Source organism: Staurois parvus, unplaced genomic scaffold (assembly GCF_062004578.1).
Source record: "Staurois parvus isolate SC_StPar_1 unplaced genomic scaffold, SC_StPar_1.0 ptg000237l, whole genome shotgun sequence".
Classification (NCBI taxonomy): Eukaryota; Metazoa; Chordata; class Amphibia; order Anura; family Ranidae; genus Staurois; species Staurois parvus.
In genome coordinates this window covers 5,448,064-5,462,679 of record NW_028318033.1, presented here as the reverse complement: position 1 = coordinate 5,462,679, position 14,616 = coordinate 5,448,064, and the positions used below count along the sequence as shown (strand labels likewise).

Below are 14,616 nucleotides of genomic sequence, written 5' to 3'. Positions count from 1 at the left end.
TTGTATTAAAAGAGGTATAGACTCCAGAGAGAGAGATATATTACCCCAGTACAAATCACTAGTAAGACCTCATCTGGAATATGCAGTTCAGTTTTGGGCACCAATTCACAAAAAGAACATTGGGGAACTGGAGAAAGTACAGACAAGGGCAACCAAACTGATAAGAGGCATGGAGGAGCTCAGCTATGAGGAAAGATTAGAGGAACTGATTTTATTGTCTCTTGAGAAGAGGAGATTAAGGGGGGATATGATCAACATGTATAAATACATCAGTGGTTCATATAGTGAACTCTGTGTGGAGCTATTCACCCTGAGGTCATCACAGAGGACAAGGGGGCACTCTTTACGTCTGGAGGAAAAGAAATGTAATCTCCAAACACTGAAAGGTTTCTTCACAGTGAGAGCTGTGAAAATGTGGAATAGACTCCCTCAAGGGTTGGTTCTGGCCAGCTCAGTGGATTGCTTCAAAAAAGGCCTGGATTCTTTCTTTGATACACAGAATATAACTGGATACTAACATTTATAGGTAAAGTTGATCCAGGGAATATCCGATTGTCTCTCGGGGTATCAGGAAGGAATTTTATTCCCAGCAGGAGCAAATTGGATCATGCTTTGCTGGGGTTTTTTTTTGCCTTCCTCTGAATCAACTGTGGGTATAGGAATATAACTTTTTTTTTTCTATGGTTGAACTGGATGGACTTTTGTCTTTTTTTCAGCCAGACTAACTATGTAATGTCTTTGTGTTTTTAGTATATTTCTTTTTACACAACAGACCCTGCAGCTCCTGTTAAATCAATTTTTACATTGCTGAGCCACTATGGCTGTTACTTTTAGTCATACTGTATAAGACTGTATAAGACTGGCCAAACATAATACTATTTTCTTGTACAAATTTCCCTTAGATTTACCAAAACCATATAACATGAGGTCAAACCTAAACACTTTCAATTTGTATGCAGTCAGGCAGGCCCTTGCAGTACATATTTAAAGGTAAATCTACATAAAATTGAATAAGAAAATTGTATAATGTATGGCCACATTAAGTCTTACACATACTGTATAGGTCCGTCACTTATGAGATAAGCTCTCAGCCCAGATTCGGTTCCATACCTCCTCATACATCTTCATCTGATGGTAACAAACTCCTCTGTTGTAATATACAAGAGAGCATGATGGATCCAAATCTGCAGCTTTTGTTAAATCCAGAATGGCCAGTTTATATGCCTGGAAAGAAGAAAATATAAAGTCCTTTTTACTCAGGAAATCTATCAGATAAAGTGTATAATATATTCTGTTCAGTGTTTTTTCAGATACACATATAAAACAGATAATCTTTATGTAAGCAATCTTATCAGAAGTTAAAGCCCAATTGAACCGTCACTACAGTATTTATTCGTGTAATGCAGCCAGGCTTCACATATACTAATAATGTTTTTTTTATGGCTCTCCAGCAGTCCAACACAATACCATATAGCAATCAACAGCACTTATCAGGTAGCAAGAGCACTGCTGATTAATAGGGCTGATATCTTATCTCAACAGGTGTTAAGCAGGAAACAGTAAAGCCCTGTACACATGATGAGAAAAATTTTTTTTGCATGTTAGTCACATGTCAAAAGTGAAGAGGCTACTATAGTTATGAAAATTATTGCAGGAAGAAAATTCGGAAGTGATGTAATGTATTTGTATTGTATTTTCGGATGAAATCAAAATCGTGCGATCTGGTATCGTATGAGAAACATTTTCGTGCTTGTCCCTTCAAATAGTTTCCGACGAAAGCTGTGTACTAACGATCAGATTATCATATGATTGCTTAGAAAGCGATATTTTTTGTACAATTTTCTGATCGTGTGTACTAGACCTAAGGGTTCATTTACACGTGCTTCGACTTTAACACACATTGAAGCACCTAATGCTTCAACATACGTTTTTGATGTGTTTATGATGCTTCTGTGATGCTTCGATGATGCTTCAGTGATGCTTTTTTGAAGCTTGGCAAATGCCTTGTGCGTGTGTTCATTTTCAATTTGTTTTAAGAGGGCCCAATAAAACCCCAGCTCAGTAGTACCCCTACTCAGCAGATCCCCAGCTCATTAGTACCAATGTTCAGCAGATCCCCAACTCATTAGTACCACTGTTCAGCAGACCCCCAACTCATTAGTACCCCCGTTCAGCAGATCCCCAACTCATTAGTACCACTGTTAAGCAGATCCCCAACTCATTAGTAGCCTCGTTCAGCAGATCCCCAACTCATTAGTAGCCTCGTTCAGCAGATCCCCAACTCATTAGTAGCCTCGTTCAGCAGATCCCCAACTCATTAGTAGCCTCGTTCAGCAGATCCCCAACTCATTAGTACCCTCATTCAGCAGACCCCCAACTCATCAGTACCCTCGTTCAGCAGATCCCCAACTCATTAATAGCCTCGTTCAGCAGATCCCCAACTCATTAGTAGCCTCGTTCAGCAGATCCCCAACTCATTAGTAGCCTCGTTCAGCAGATCCCCAACTCATTAGTACCCTCATTCAGCAGACCCCCAACTCATCAGTACCCTCGTTCAGCAGATCCCCAACTCATTAGTACCCTCGTTCAGCAGATCCCCAACTCATTAGTACCCTCGTTCAGCAGATCCCCAACTCATTAGTACCCTCGTTCAGCAGATCCCCAACTCATTAGTACCCTCGTTCAGCAGATCCCCTGCTCAGCAGTACCCCTCGCTCTGCTGATGCCCCAATCAGTAGTACCCCCAGCTCACCTTCTGCTATAGATTTCCCAAGGTACACACCATGTGTGCTGTCTGCTAGTTTCTCTGCTCCAGTCCGGACCCCGCTCACCTTCCTGCTGCTCCATACTGCACACAGGATGTGAGTCTGCACCAGACACTTCCAGAATATATACACATGAACTTGAAGTGACTGCTGAAGATGTCTTTTTGGTTGTTTGTTTGGCTTGCTGGTTTCCCAGTGCATCCTGGGATATCTCAAACCAGCAATACCTACAAAACAAAGCAAAGCTAAAGCTTAAGGCCTCTTTCACACGGGCGGTTGTTCTTCCGCTTGTAAATGCAGTTTTTTTTTTTTAAATTCCAACACTCCTGGCACAGAGATCACTTGCGCTTGTACATTGCGTTTATCTGTGATTACGTGCGTTTACATGTGGCTGCATTTAGCAGTAGTAAATTCTTGCCTTTTCTATAGCAACTGTTTACTTATTTTTTCTTTGTACTGCAATTAACTGCGTTTATGTACAAATAGCTGCCGCACATCGCTTCTGGATGCAGTCAACTTTATTTTTCCTAAACGCATAAAACCGTATCTTATGAAAACGTTGCTAAACGCAGTGTGTGAATGGAGCCATAGGGATGCATTGTCTGCATTTAGCTGCGGTAAATAAGTTCCTCTAACGGCAACTAAAAGCTCAAATCTAACTGCCTGTGTGAAAGGGGCCTAATAGAAGCTTCTCAAAAGCTGCAAGTGCTGTAAGCGAGCTTTGTCATAGACTTCAATGGAGGCACTAGAGACCCTCTGAAGCACAAACAACAACATGGGGTATCATTTTTGAAGCAAAGCAAACAACATGTGAACAGGACAGTAAGCTTATCGTTTTATTTAGTGACATGGGCTTTGATTGACATTCAGAGTGCTTTAAAAAAGCATGTCCAATGCCATATTTTGAAGCAAGTGTAAACGACAAAACAATGTTTTTTTTCAAGCCTAAGGCAGGTCATAGATGAGCCGTTTATCGGCCGATGCTGCCACCCATGTCCACGAAAAAACTTCAGTTTTTTTGCGGATTTTCCAGCATGACCAATAAAAATAAATGAAGAGATCCACAAAAACCGGCCAACGGGCTGGCCCCACTAACAGCGTGATTATCATACGGAAAAAAATTTGGCCGATAAACGACCCGTCTATGGCCTGCATTATTTCCAACAGCAACAATTCCATTCAGATTCTTTTTTTTAGTTTGCATTTTTTAACTACTCAAAGATATTTGCATAATAGCAGAATGATCTACAGCAGGTGTGTCAGGTGCAAATTATGTGATACATTACAAGCATATCTTGTTCACAAAAATATAAATATAGATTTTAGTATTTGCTACTGCCTTTTTTACTAATATTAAAGAAACAACAATATACAGCAGGAGTCAGCTAAAAAGTTGTTTGTTTTTTTTTTTTTTTAGTGTAGCGTGGGTTGTCAGCACCTGGGGCAAGGCAACCTTTGGGCGACAATCTTTACGATGCCATTTGTCGTGCACCAATCACGGACCGTACCACATTTTAGGTGTCATTGAAAATAATGGCACCAGAACCTGCGTTTTGTGATCACAGCAAATTTGCAGCAATCCCAAAATGCCCTGGTGTGACTGGAGCTGCTCTGGTTCACACATACTGTATGCGATTCTGGATGTTTTTTTAAACTTACAGATTCACATGACAGGCTAGATATTATGTGTTCCGATTGAGGTGGATCAAACAGATGTGATCCACACACATTGGGGTTGATTTGCTAAAGGCAAATAGGCTGTGCACTGCAACTGCACTCCAAGTGCACTTGAAAGTGTATTTTAAGTGCACTGAAAGTGCAGTTGCTCTAGATCTGATGGGAAAAATGCAAGGAAAATAAAAAAAACAACATTTTTGCTTGCACATGATTGGATGAAAGAAATCAGCAGAGCTTCGCTTCATTTCACAGCTTCCCCTTGGATTTAAAGCAACTGCACTTGAAGTGCAGTTATTTACCTTTAGTAAATCAACTGCATTGTGTTGGGTCCTGTGGGAGTTTGTAGAGGTGCATTTCAGACTTGTAAGTGATAGAAGTGATAGAGAAGAGTGGCATGTGGAGATAATTGTTCACATAGGATTGCTATTGACAGTTTTTGCAATGAAGTGAATGTGAGATGTTTTTTCATTGAAGTCAATGGGAGGTTATTTTGCATTGAAATTAATGGGAGGCAATTTTGCATTGAAGAAAGTGGGAGGTATTCAAATCAATGGGAGGCTTTTTGCGTTGAAGTCAATGGGACATGATTTTGCATTGAAGTCAATAGGATGCTTTTTTTTTGGATCAAAATCAATGGGATGTGCTTTTGCATTAAGGTTGATAAGACACGATTTTGCATTGAAGTCAATGGGATGCAATTTTGCATTGAAGTTAACGGGAGGCAGTGTGTGAACCTAAGCGCCAGCACGCAATTTCTAGTCGCCATGGCGACCTGACACCTGGGATTTGTCAAGCCCTGAGATACAGAATGTACAATTTTGTTTGCCTGATGGGACCTTTGGATATACCTCTTGGTATGGGGGAGTGTGTGACCTTCTCCTTCAAAAGTTCACTGCACAGGACTTTTAAAGTAGTATGAAACCCAAATGCAAACATTTCTTATAATGCAGCTTACCAATTCTTAGATATATTACTTTTTTCTATTTTTATCTGGTGATTCAGCCAGCAACTCTGCTGTTTTTTAGAAGCTCTCCAGCAGAATGTATCAGCTTACATGGATGGACCACCCATTTACCACTGACAAGGGTGATTAAAATTATCAGCTATTATAAATTCAGGTAAAATTTTTATCCTTAAAAGGAAAAAAATGTTTGCTGTATCCGATTATTAAATACTAGCTGGAGTTTGGCTTAAATGTGTTATTTGTATTCCAATCTGCTAATACATTGGACATGCCCCTCCCTCCCAGACTGACAATACTGTTTGCTGAGTCCTGCCTCATCCAAAGTGGTGTCTCACTAATACTGGAGGTGTGTTATTGGCCAGATCACCAGGTGAAAACAGGTCAAAGAAGCAAAAGAGAAGAAAACTGATGCAGCCACCACATCTAATGATTGGTAAGCTGCAATATAATACATTTTGGTTTTGGGTTTAATACCACAAGTCAATTTCCAAAAGCTATAAGTGCAACACAGGAGCACTATGAGTAAGTATCAGCAAGGTGAGTTGGGGGGGTATCAATGTATCAATAGAATCTGTCACTTTGACCTAAATGGGCAAAGTGACATATGTGTTGCTCAAAAGGCGTTTGAAATTCAGATAGCATTAAAATAAGCATAAGAGCTTGTTAGCACACTTGGTGCTCTCTGAAAAGTGATCAACAGTGGATTGCTCTTCAGAGGGTGTTTTGACAGTCAGTGAGGAGACAATATGTTTGCCTGTTTTGACCTCTAAAAATCTGCATCACTGCACCACAGTGCGTTCCGGTGAATGGATCGCACTCAGGGGGTGGTACTGCCCAATGAGCACAAGAGGAATTATTTTGCAAAGCACCATGGTTGCTTCATGTGTAAATCCTGTCTGATGACTTTGCAGCTTAAGGGGGAACCGTTGGGGGGGAGGGGCAGAAAAATGTGGCTCAACCTTGAATTCTACTCCCCCCCCCCCCCAACTACAAGTGTAAACAAGGCCTCAGTTGGCCAAATACAATCAAATCTAATCAAGTTGTCCAGGTTAAGAGCTAGTTCATACCATGCCTGGAGCTGAATCACACAGAAACGTTGTGTGTTCCCGCAATTCACATGCGGCACTGTGCGGTGCAATTTCAAGCACATTCATTGTGATTGGGCTTACATCGCACTGCACCGCACTAAAAGTAGTGCATGCTTTACCTTTTTAAAACACACTGTAACCGGATCGTATGATACAAAAGTACCATGCCATCAGGGGAGGGCAGCAGGTGCTTTTGGTTGTCAATGATATCCTCTGCAAATTGCAAAAGCAATGCATTGTGCATGTGGCTTGAATTGGACAGGAATGCGATTCAGATGCAGGCATGGTGTGAACTGGCCCTGAAGGCTCATTTCATGGAAAACCAATTCATCTTTTGGTCATCAGTGGATGCTCATAAATTGTATTAATCACTGGCTTCTTTAAATTCTAGGAGACTCCAACAAGTTATTTTCGTGAGACTGCCTACGCTTCCCTTCTTCACCATGAAATAGTCAACTTCAAGGTGCAGCAGATTTGTCTCTGGCACCGTCATAGTATGTTCACACCATGCTCATTCTAAAAGGTATAATATCCTTAATATACAACATTCACCTGGGAGGCAACCTGATGTGCCATCTGCCTTATGTCTCCAAATGGAAAAAAGATCTGGGAGGTTCTCTGGAGCCACACGAATAAGGACACGAATCACTGAACTGTTCATCTAATGAGGCCAGTTATAAGCATTTGCTAAGGTGGTTCGTGGTACCTCACAGACTGGCTAGATTTGTCCAGGGCACCCCAGACCATTGCTTAATGGTTTGTGGAGCAACTGGCACTGGACCAGGGTTTATCAGTCAGCAATACTAAAGCCTAGAAGAGTATAAACTAAGAACCCCTATGAAGCTCTGCTGAATCTCAAACAATCTGAATGCACTATGAAACAATTTAAGCTTTCAACTTTTTACAGTCTTGGCCAAAAATATTGGCATCCTTGCATTTCTGTCAGATAATGCACCATTTAGCCCAGAAAATTGTTGCAATTACAAATGTTTAGGCATTCTCATGTTTATTTCTTTTGTTTGTATTGGTATGACACAAAAAAAAGAGAAACAAAAAGCCAAATCTAACACATTTCACGCAAAACCCCTAAAATGGACTGGACAAAATTATTAGCACCCTCAATTTAATATTTGGTAGCACTCCCCTTGGAAAAAATAACTGAAATCAATCACTTCCTGTAACCATCAATGAGTTTCCTACAGCTCTCTACTGGAATTTTGGACCACTCTTCTTTCGTCAACTGCACCAGCTGTCTCAGATTAGAAGGGTTCCTTTTTCCTAACTGCTGTTTTGAGATCTCTCCACATATGCTCTATGGGATTGAGATCCGGACTCATTGCTGGCCAGTTCAGTACTCTCCAGCGCTTTGTCTTAAACCATTTCTGGGTGCTTTTTGATGTGTTTTGGGTGATTGTCCTGCTGTAGGACCCATGACCTCTGAAGGAGACCCAACATTCTGACACCAGGCTCTAAACTGCACCCCAGAATTCTTTGGTAGCCTTGAGATAATGCCATGCACCGGTCAAGACATCCAGTTCCTGAAGCAGCAAAACAAACCCAAAACATCAGTGAACCTCCACCATGTTTGACTGTATGGACTGTATTCTTTTCTTTAAAGGCCTCATTGCTTTTTCTGAAAACAGTAGAATGATGGCCAAAAAGCTGTAGTTTTGTTTCGTCTGTCCACAGCACATTCTTCCAAAAGGATTTTGGCTTGCTGGGGTATGTTTTGGCAAACTCCAATCAGGCTTTTTTATGTTTCTGTGTCAGCAATGGGATCCTCCTGGGTCTCCTACCATAGTGTCCCTATTCATTCATATGGCAATGTTAAGTGTGAGCCAACACAGCTGTACCCTGTGCCTGAAGGTCAGCTTGAATTTGTTTGGAACTTGATCGAGGTTCTTTATCCACCATTCAAACAATCCTTTCTTGAAATCTTTGATCAATTTTTTTTTTTTGTCCACATCCACAAAGATTGGCTACAGTGCCATGGGATGTAAACTTCTTGACAATGTTGCTCACATTAGACACAGTAACATTAAAATCTCTAGAGATGGACTTGTAACTGTGAAATTGTCCATGTTTTCCAAAATGTTTTGTTCTCAGATCCTCAGACAATTCTTTACTGCTCTTTCTCTTCCTCATGCTCCATGTGGCACACAGAAACACACAACAGAAAGGTTGAGTCAATTTTTCACTATTTTAACTGATTACCGGTGTGATTTTCTATATTGTCATACCAATACTAACAAAAGAAATAAACATGAGAATGCCTAAACATTTGTAATTGCAACAATTTTCTGGGTGAAGTGGTACATTATATGACAAAAATGCAGAAGTGCCAATATTTTTGGCCATTACTTTATGTTGTGACAGGTGCCTTGCATTTTCTTAACATGTGGGACACTTTGATTTGCTTGCACCTGGATTTATATTTTGTACCCTATGTCTAGATGTGTACTCTCATGTTTGAAGTTCATCTAAGTTTTGTACCTAGGTCATGTAAAACTCTTTTAATGAAAAAATTATTGAAACAGAAATGATTATTGGATTTAGGATAGAAATTTGAGAGATTTTACTGTTGACTTGTTTCTAAAGGTGCAGATTCCAGGGCCCTTACACTTTCTTCACTACTTGGAGAGTCCCTGACCTGCAAAAAGCATGTGCATATAAATTGTCAGACAGTTGATATCCACATGCTTGCTGTGGGTCGGTGTCATAGGAAGAATAAAATAAAGGTGACAGCTCTAGAACCTGCACCTTAAAAAGCAAGTTAACAGTGGGCACTCCCATATTTCCATCCAGACAGAGTCCCACAAGTTGGTGCACAGGATACAATCTAGCAAAAAAAAACCCCAAAACCTAAAGCTGTGTTACAGCTCCATATAACTCTGGAACTAACTTATCTTTGCACATAAGCACATCATTAAAGTAGATCCAAACTTAAACAGAATGGTACTACTATAACTATAGGTTTCCTATTTTGACAGTATAGTAACTTGCTTGCGTAATGGACACTTGCAGTCACTATTAGAATGTCATGTGACAAGGTGACTTGAGCAAAATTGGGTGACTTGGAGGGAGTTTTGTCATTATTTAACAGCAAGTGTCTGAACAAAGGCCTTCACAGTAGGACCACAATGAACAAAAAATTGTGGAAAACATGGACAATCTCACAGTTACAAGTTTTAATTAAAGTTGCAGATTTAATAATTTGAAAATAACTCCCTAATAACTAAGTTAAATTAACGTTTTAAAGCCGATATGAGAATGTAGTGATTGCTTTTAAGCATACTTGATATTGGTCTAGGAAAGACCTCTGTAGCACTTTCCTTTATTGTACACACTAACCTATTGCTGAAAAAATCCAGAAAAATCAAGTAATATATTACATAGAAATCAGAAAAAAGGTTTTAGCATCCTTTTCCATACAGAAATAGATTACTGCTGCAGTATTAGATCTATAGTACCTGAATAAGTGTACTGTGCAGACTTTCTATAGCACAGCAGTGCGGCTCCTGTTTGTGCCAGCCATGTCAAATACCCAGCAAGAAAAGCAATTTAGTGCAGAACCAGCACACTCATATATTGGGTTAGGAGAACAACCTAGCAAGTGAGAACACATAATGAACACCACAAAATGTTAAAATGATTCTAGAACACACAATTCATTAACTGAAACTCAGGACTTCGGAGCCTCAGTGAGTATAAAAGGGAAAAATTAAATAAAACTCCATGTGTCACAATTACTTAGATGGAAAGTTTCAGGGCTTCTGAGCTGGTAAAAGGGTGTTGTGAAGATACAATGACTCACCTTTATGTAGTACTTTAATGCCCCTCTGTAGAGATAAGCTCTTACGCTGTGCGGCTGAACTTTGATTGCAGCATTGCAATTCATGATGGCTTTTGAGTATCTCTTTCTGAATCCATAGAAAGCTGCTCGACACAAATAGGCCTGCATTAGGGAAGTACATTATCAAGGTTAGTGGACAGTGAACAACTGGCACTTAGATCCTGGCACTTATCAATGGATGAACTAACTGTGCTCCAACTACACATAGAACTAATATACAAAGCAAAAGCCGCCCACACTTTTTTTCAGATGCTTGTAACATGGATGAGTTCTCAACATCAAAACTAAGCACACTATGTGTACAAAAAAAAAGGTTTTCAGAAACGTTCCTTAAATTAATAACTTTTTTCCGTCATATTCGTTATGTTACAATGATTTGTTTTCAGAATTAGTATCGTATATTTGGATTCCTTCATAACTGTGGTTTTTTCAAATTGTTTTGAATTCAAAAATCAAGTTTTGAAATTCGAATTTCAGAAGACATTTGTTCCATTTTACACTATTCTATTTTTATATTATATTCTTTTCCATTCTATTCTGTTGTATTCTATTATATTCTTTTCTTTTCTATTCTATTCTGTTCTGTTTTATTCTATTCTTTCCTGTTCTATCCCATCATCTTATTTCACTTTTATACCTTACTGTATTTATTGCAATATGTTTCCATTTCAAATTAATTTTCGAATTCAAAGTCATTTTGAAGTTCAGATACTTTGTTTTTGTTATTTATTTTGGATTCACTGAAAGTAGTTACTATTGTGATTCAGAAAATTTTGATACATACGAACCTCTGAAGAATGCAAATTTTGTATGAATTTCGATTTGTAAGGAAACAAATAGCACATGTCTGAAGTACACTGTCCTCCTCCAGACCCTGCTCCTTCTTCTCTAATGCATTTCACCAGAGCAGGAGCTGAATCTATGATCATGCAGAGTCTGGTGGAGGGCAATCTGCTTAGACTTGATGTTGGGGATGCATCCAATACAGCATTCTGAGGAGAAGGAAAAAAGAAAGACATGGATGGTGTGCAGCACTTTCTGAATTTGGAAAGTTGGAAAAAGGACTGTTTAGTTAGCATCCATGGTAGGTGAGCTAGAAAACCACCTAGGATGATATCTTGTATTTTTTATATATATATACTGTATATACAAAGCACACATGTGACATTCTGACATAATTTACGCATTCTACAGTCACAACAATATCCACTTACATATATAGCACAGTTGATAACAGAATTACGTGCAGAGTGTTACTTTGCCTCCCGTATGGCCAGAGAACAATATCTAGATAAATAAATTCATGTATATCTGTACAGTAAAATTCCTCTAATCTATAATCCACAGGGCCTTATTAGTCCTTGTTTATCAAACAGGCTATTGGACTGCTACAAAATGTATATTAACCACTTGCCTACTGGGCACTTATACCCCCTTCTTTACCAGGCCAATTTTCAGCTTTAAGCACTGTCGCACTTTGACAATTGCGCGGTCATGCAAGATTGTACCCATATGAAATTTTTATCATTTTTTTCTCACAAATAGAGCTTTTTTTTGGTGGTATTTAATTGCTGCTGGGCACTTTACTTTTTGCGCTATAAACAAAAAAATTGCAAAAAATTAAAAAAAAAAAAAAAAGTTTCTTTGTTTCTATTATAAAATTTTTCAAACAAATAATTTTTCTCCTTCACTGATGTGTGTTGATGAGGCAGCACTGATGGGCACTAATAGGCGGCACTGATGGGCACTGATAGGCAGCGCTGATAGGCAGCACTGATAGGCAGCACTAATGAGGTGGCACGGATAGGCAGCACGGATAGACAGCACTAATAGGTGGCACTGACTGGCATCACTGCTGGGCACTGACTGGCAGCACTGTTAGGCATTGACTGGCGCAACTGCTGGGCACTGACTGGCACAACCGCTGGGCACTGACTGGTGGAACTGACTGGCAGCACTGCTGGGCAGCACTGCTGGGCTGCACTGGTGGGTGGCACTGGTGGGCACAGGTGGGTGGCACTGCTCGGCACAGGTAGATGGCACTGCTGGGTGGCACAGGTGGGTGCACTGCTGGATACAGGAGGGTGCACTGCTGGGCACAGGTGGGCGGAACTGGTGGGTGGCACTGCTGGGCACCGATCATCAGGGCACTGATCATCAGTGTCGATCCCTGCTCTGATAACTGCTGGTTCTCGGCAGTACTTTCCTCACGCTCTGACAGCGTGAGGAAAGTGCAGCCGAGAACCGGCAATTGCATTTCCCGGTGATCAGCGTGTCATTGGACACGGCTGGTCACGTGGTAAAAGGCCGCTGTGATTGGCCTTTTACCACATCATGTGATCAGCTGTGTACGTAGGACACAGCGATCACGGAGATCCCCCGGTGCATGCCCCCGGGGACGCGCAGGAGAGCGCGTTCAGGGAGGACGTCATACGACGCCCTCCAAGAACTGGCCGGCCGCAGTGTAGCCGTCATTCGGCTATCTGCGGTTGGCAAGTAGTTAATAAAAACTGTGACTAGTATTTTTATTCAATTTTACAAAAAAAAAAAAAAACTGTTTAGAAATAAATTTGCCAGTATCTATTTCTGACTTGTTCATGAAAGGTGTTGGATCCAAGTCTATCAACTTGATTTGCAGTTCACTACCTAATGAGTCACTGACTTGGAACACAATTAAAGCCAGGAAAAAGTGGAAAGTTTATATGTCTGTCTATATGTCTATAATCAGCAAATACCTAAATCACAAAAATTAAGCACAAAATACCTTTCCACTCCATAAACTTGTCCTCCACTATCTTATCTTTCAGCAAATACCTAATGCCCCGTACACACAATAAGAAAATTGTACGAAAAATTTTGTGGAACCACTGATCGAACGATCTTCTCTTTGTTGATGAGCAGGATGTTTTAACCGATAACGATATTGTGAACGAAAAAATACGGTTGAACAACAGTGAAAAATCTTGTCATTTCACATACGGACGACCGATTTTCTATGCGGTGGTATGACGGTCATACGAAAAAAAAAAATCTATCAAGCGCTATCACGCATGAGTGGAAACTGAAGATGACCCAGATGCTTATGTCCAAGGAATCTTCATAAACACGAACGAAAAATCCAAATGTTAAAAGTAGATTGGCCTAATGAGATAATGAAACCAAATTCTGCATATTATATTTTATGTATCACTATTTATGTATATAGATAATGTAATAAACTATATTATACTCATTGCTGTTAATTGTTGTGTATATCACTCGTTCTGGCCGAAAGGGCGTGGCCACAAGGTCACACACGTACTGCATCAGTTCCACACTACATATTGCCCAACGAATGATTTTTTTAGATTGGTTAATGTGGGCCACGATTTTGACCAATGAACGAACGCCTCTCGGTAGTCGGATGACCGATCAGTCGATTTTCTAAACGTGTATTCCCACCTTTAATCAGAAAATTAAACACAAAATACCTTTCCACTCCATAAAGTTGTCCTCCACTGTCTTATCTTTCTAATAAGAGAATCAGTCCATAGTCTGATGCATGTTAAAATCCATCATATACATCCTATGAAAATATCATAATTTGCAAAAGTGGATGTTTGTATGCTGCATGGCATACTTTGTCCCTTGTGTCTGTGATGAGACCTGGCCCTTGACTTCACAAGCATTAGGCAATGCACCATGGAAGTCTAGGGAGTCTATATATGTGTCGGGGATCGTCGCGCCGCTGGTCCCGGCGCAGGCGCAGTACACCTCCCTGTACGCGAGCGCCGGGACTTGGCCGACCGCGGCAATCAGGTTCGCGCATGCGCAGTAGTGACCGCGGGCGCGTGCCTGGCACCAATGACAGCGCAGGGCGGGATATTTAAACGGCCCTGAGCTGTCATTCAGTGCCTTTTGGTCTTTTGTTTCCTGTGAACCTGTGAACCTGTCTGAAGTAAGTTGCTGACCCGGATTGTGCCCTGACCTTGCTGTTTTCTCCTGTTTTGACCCTTGCTTGCCTGACCTCTCTCCTGTATGCCCCCTATTGGATCTGACCTGCTGTTGCTGACCTGGCGTGTGACCCGACTATTCTCTGCCCGCTGCTCTGTACCGCACCGTCCCCATAGTTACCGACCCGGCTTGTATGACCCTGCTCCTGCTCAGCCATCCATCCATCCATCCGTCCCTCTCTACGGGGTCTCCAGACCTCCTCATACCTGGCTCTCTCCCGTGGGAGCCCCTGGCGAATACCCCTACCACTGACGGGTGTCCTCAGTAGTCACGACC

The 14,616-nt window shown here is 40.8% G+C and overlaps 1 protein-coding gene across 1 annotated transcript in view; it reads right to left on the bottom strand.

Annotated features, from left to right (window-relative positions):
• Positions 1 to 14,616, bottom strand: part of TTC6 (tetratricopeptide repeat domain 6) — a 247,165-nt gene that overhangs the window by 89,121 nt on the left and 143,428 nt on the right. The window contains exons 23-24 of the mRNA XM_089680254.1: positions 10,309 to 10,449; positions 1,111 to 1,224 (exon numbers count right to left, since the gene is read on the bottom strand). Of these exons, the coding sequence (XP_089536380.1) occupies positions 1,111 to 1,224; positions 10,309 to 10,449 (255 nt within the window). The remainder of the gene's footprint in view (positions 1 to 1,110; positions 1,225 to 10,308; positions 10,450 to 14,616) is intronic.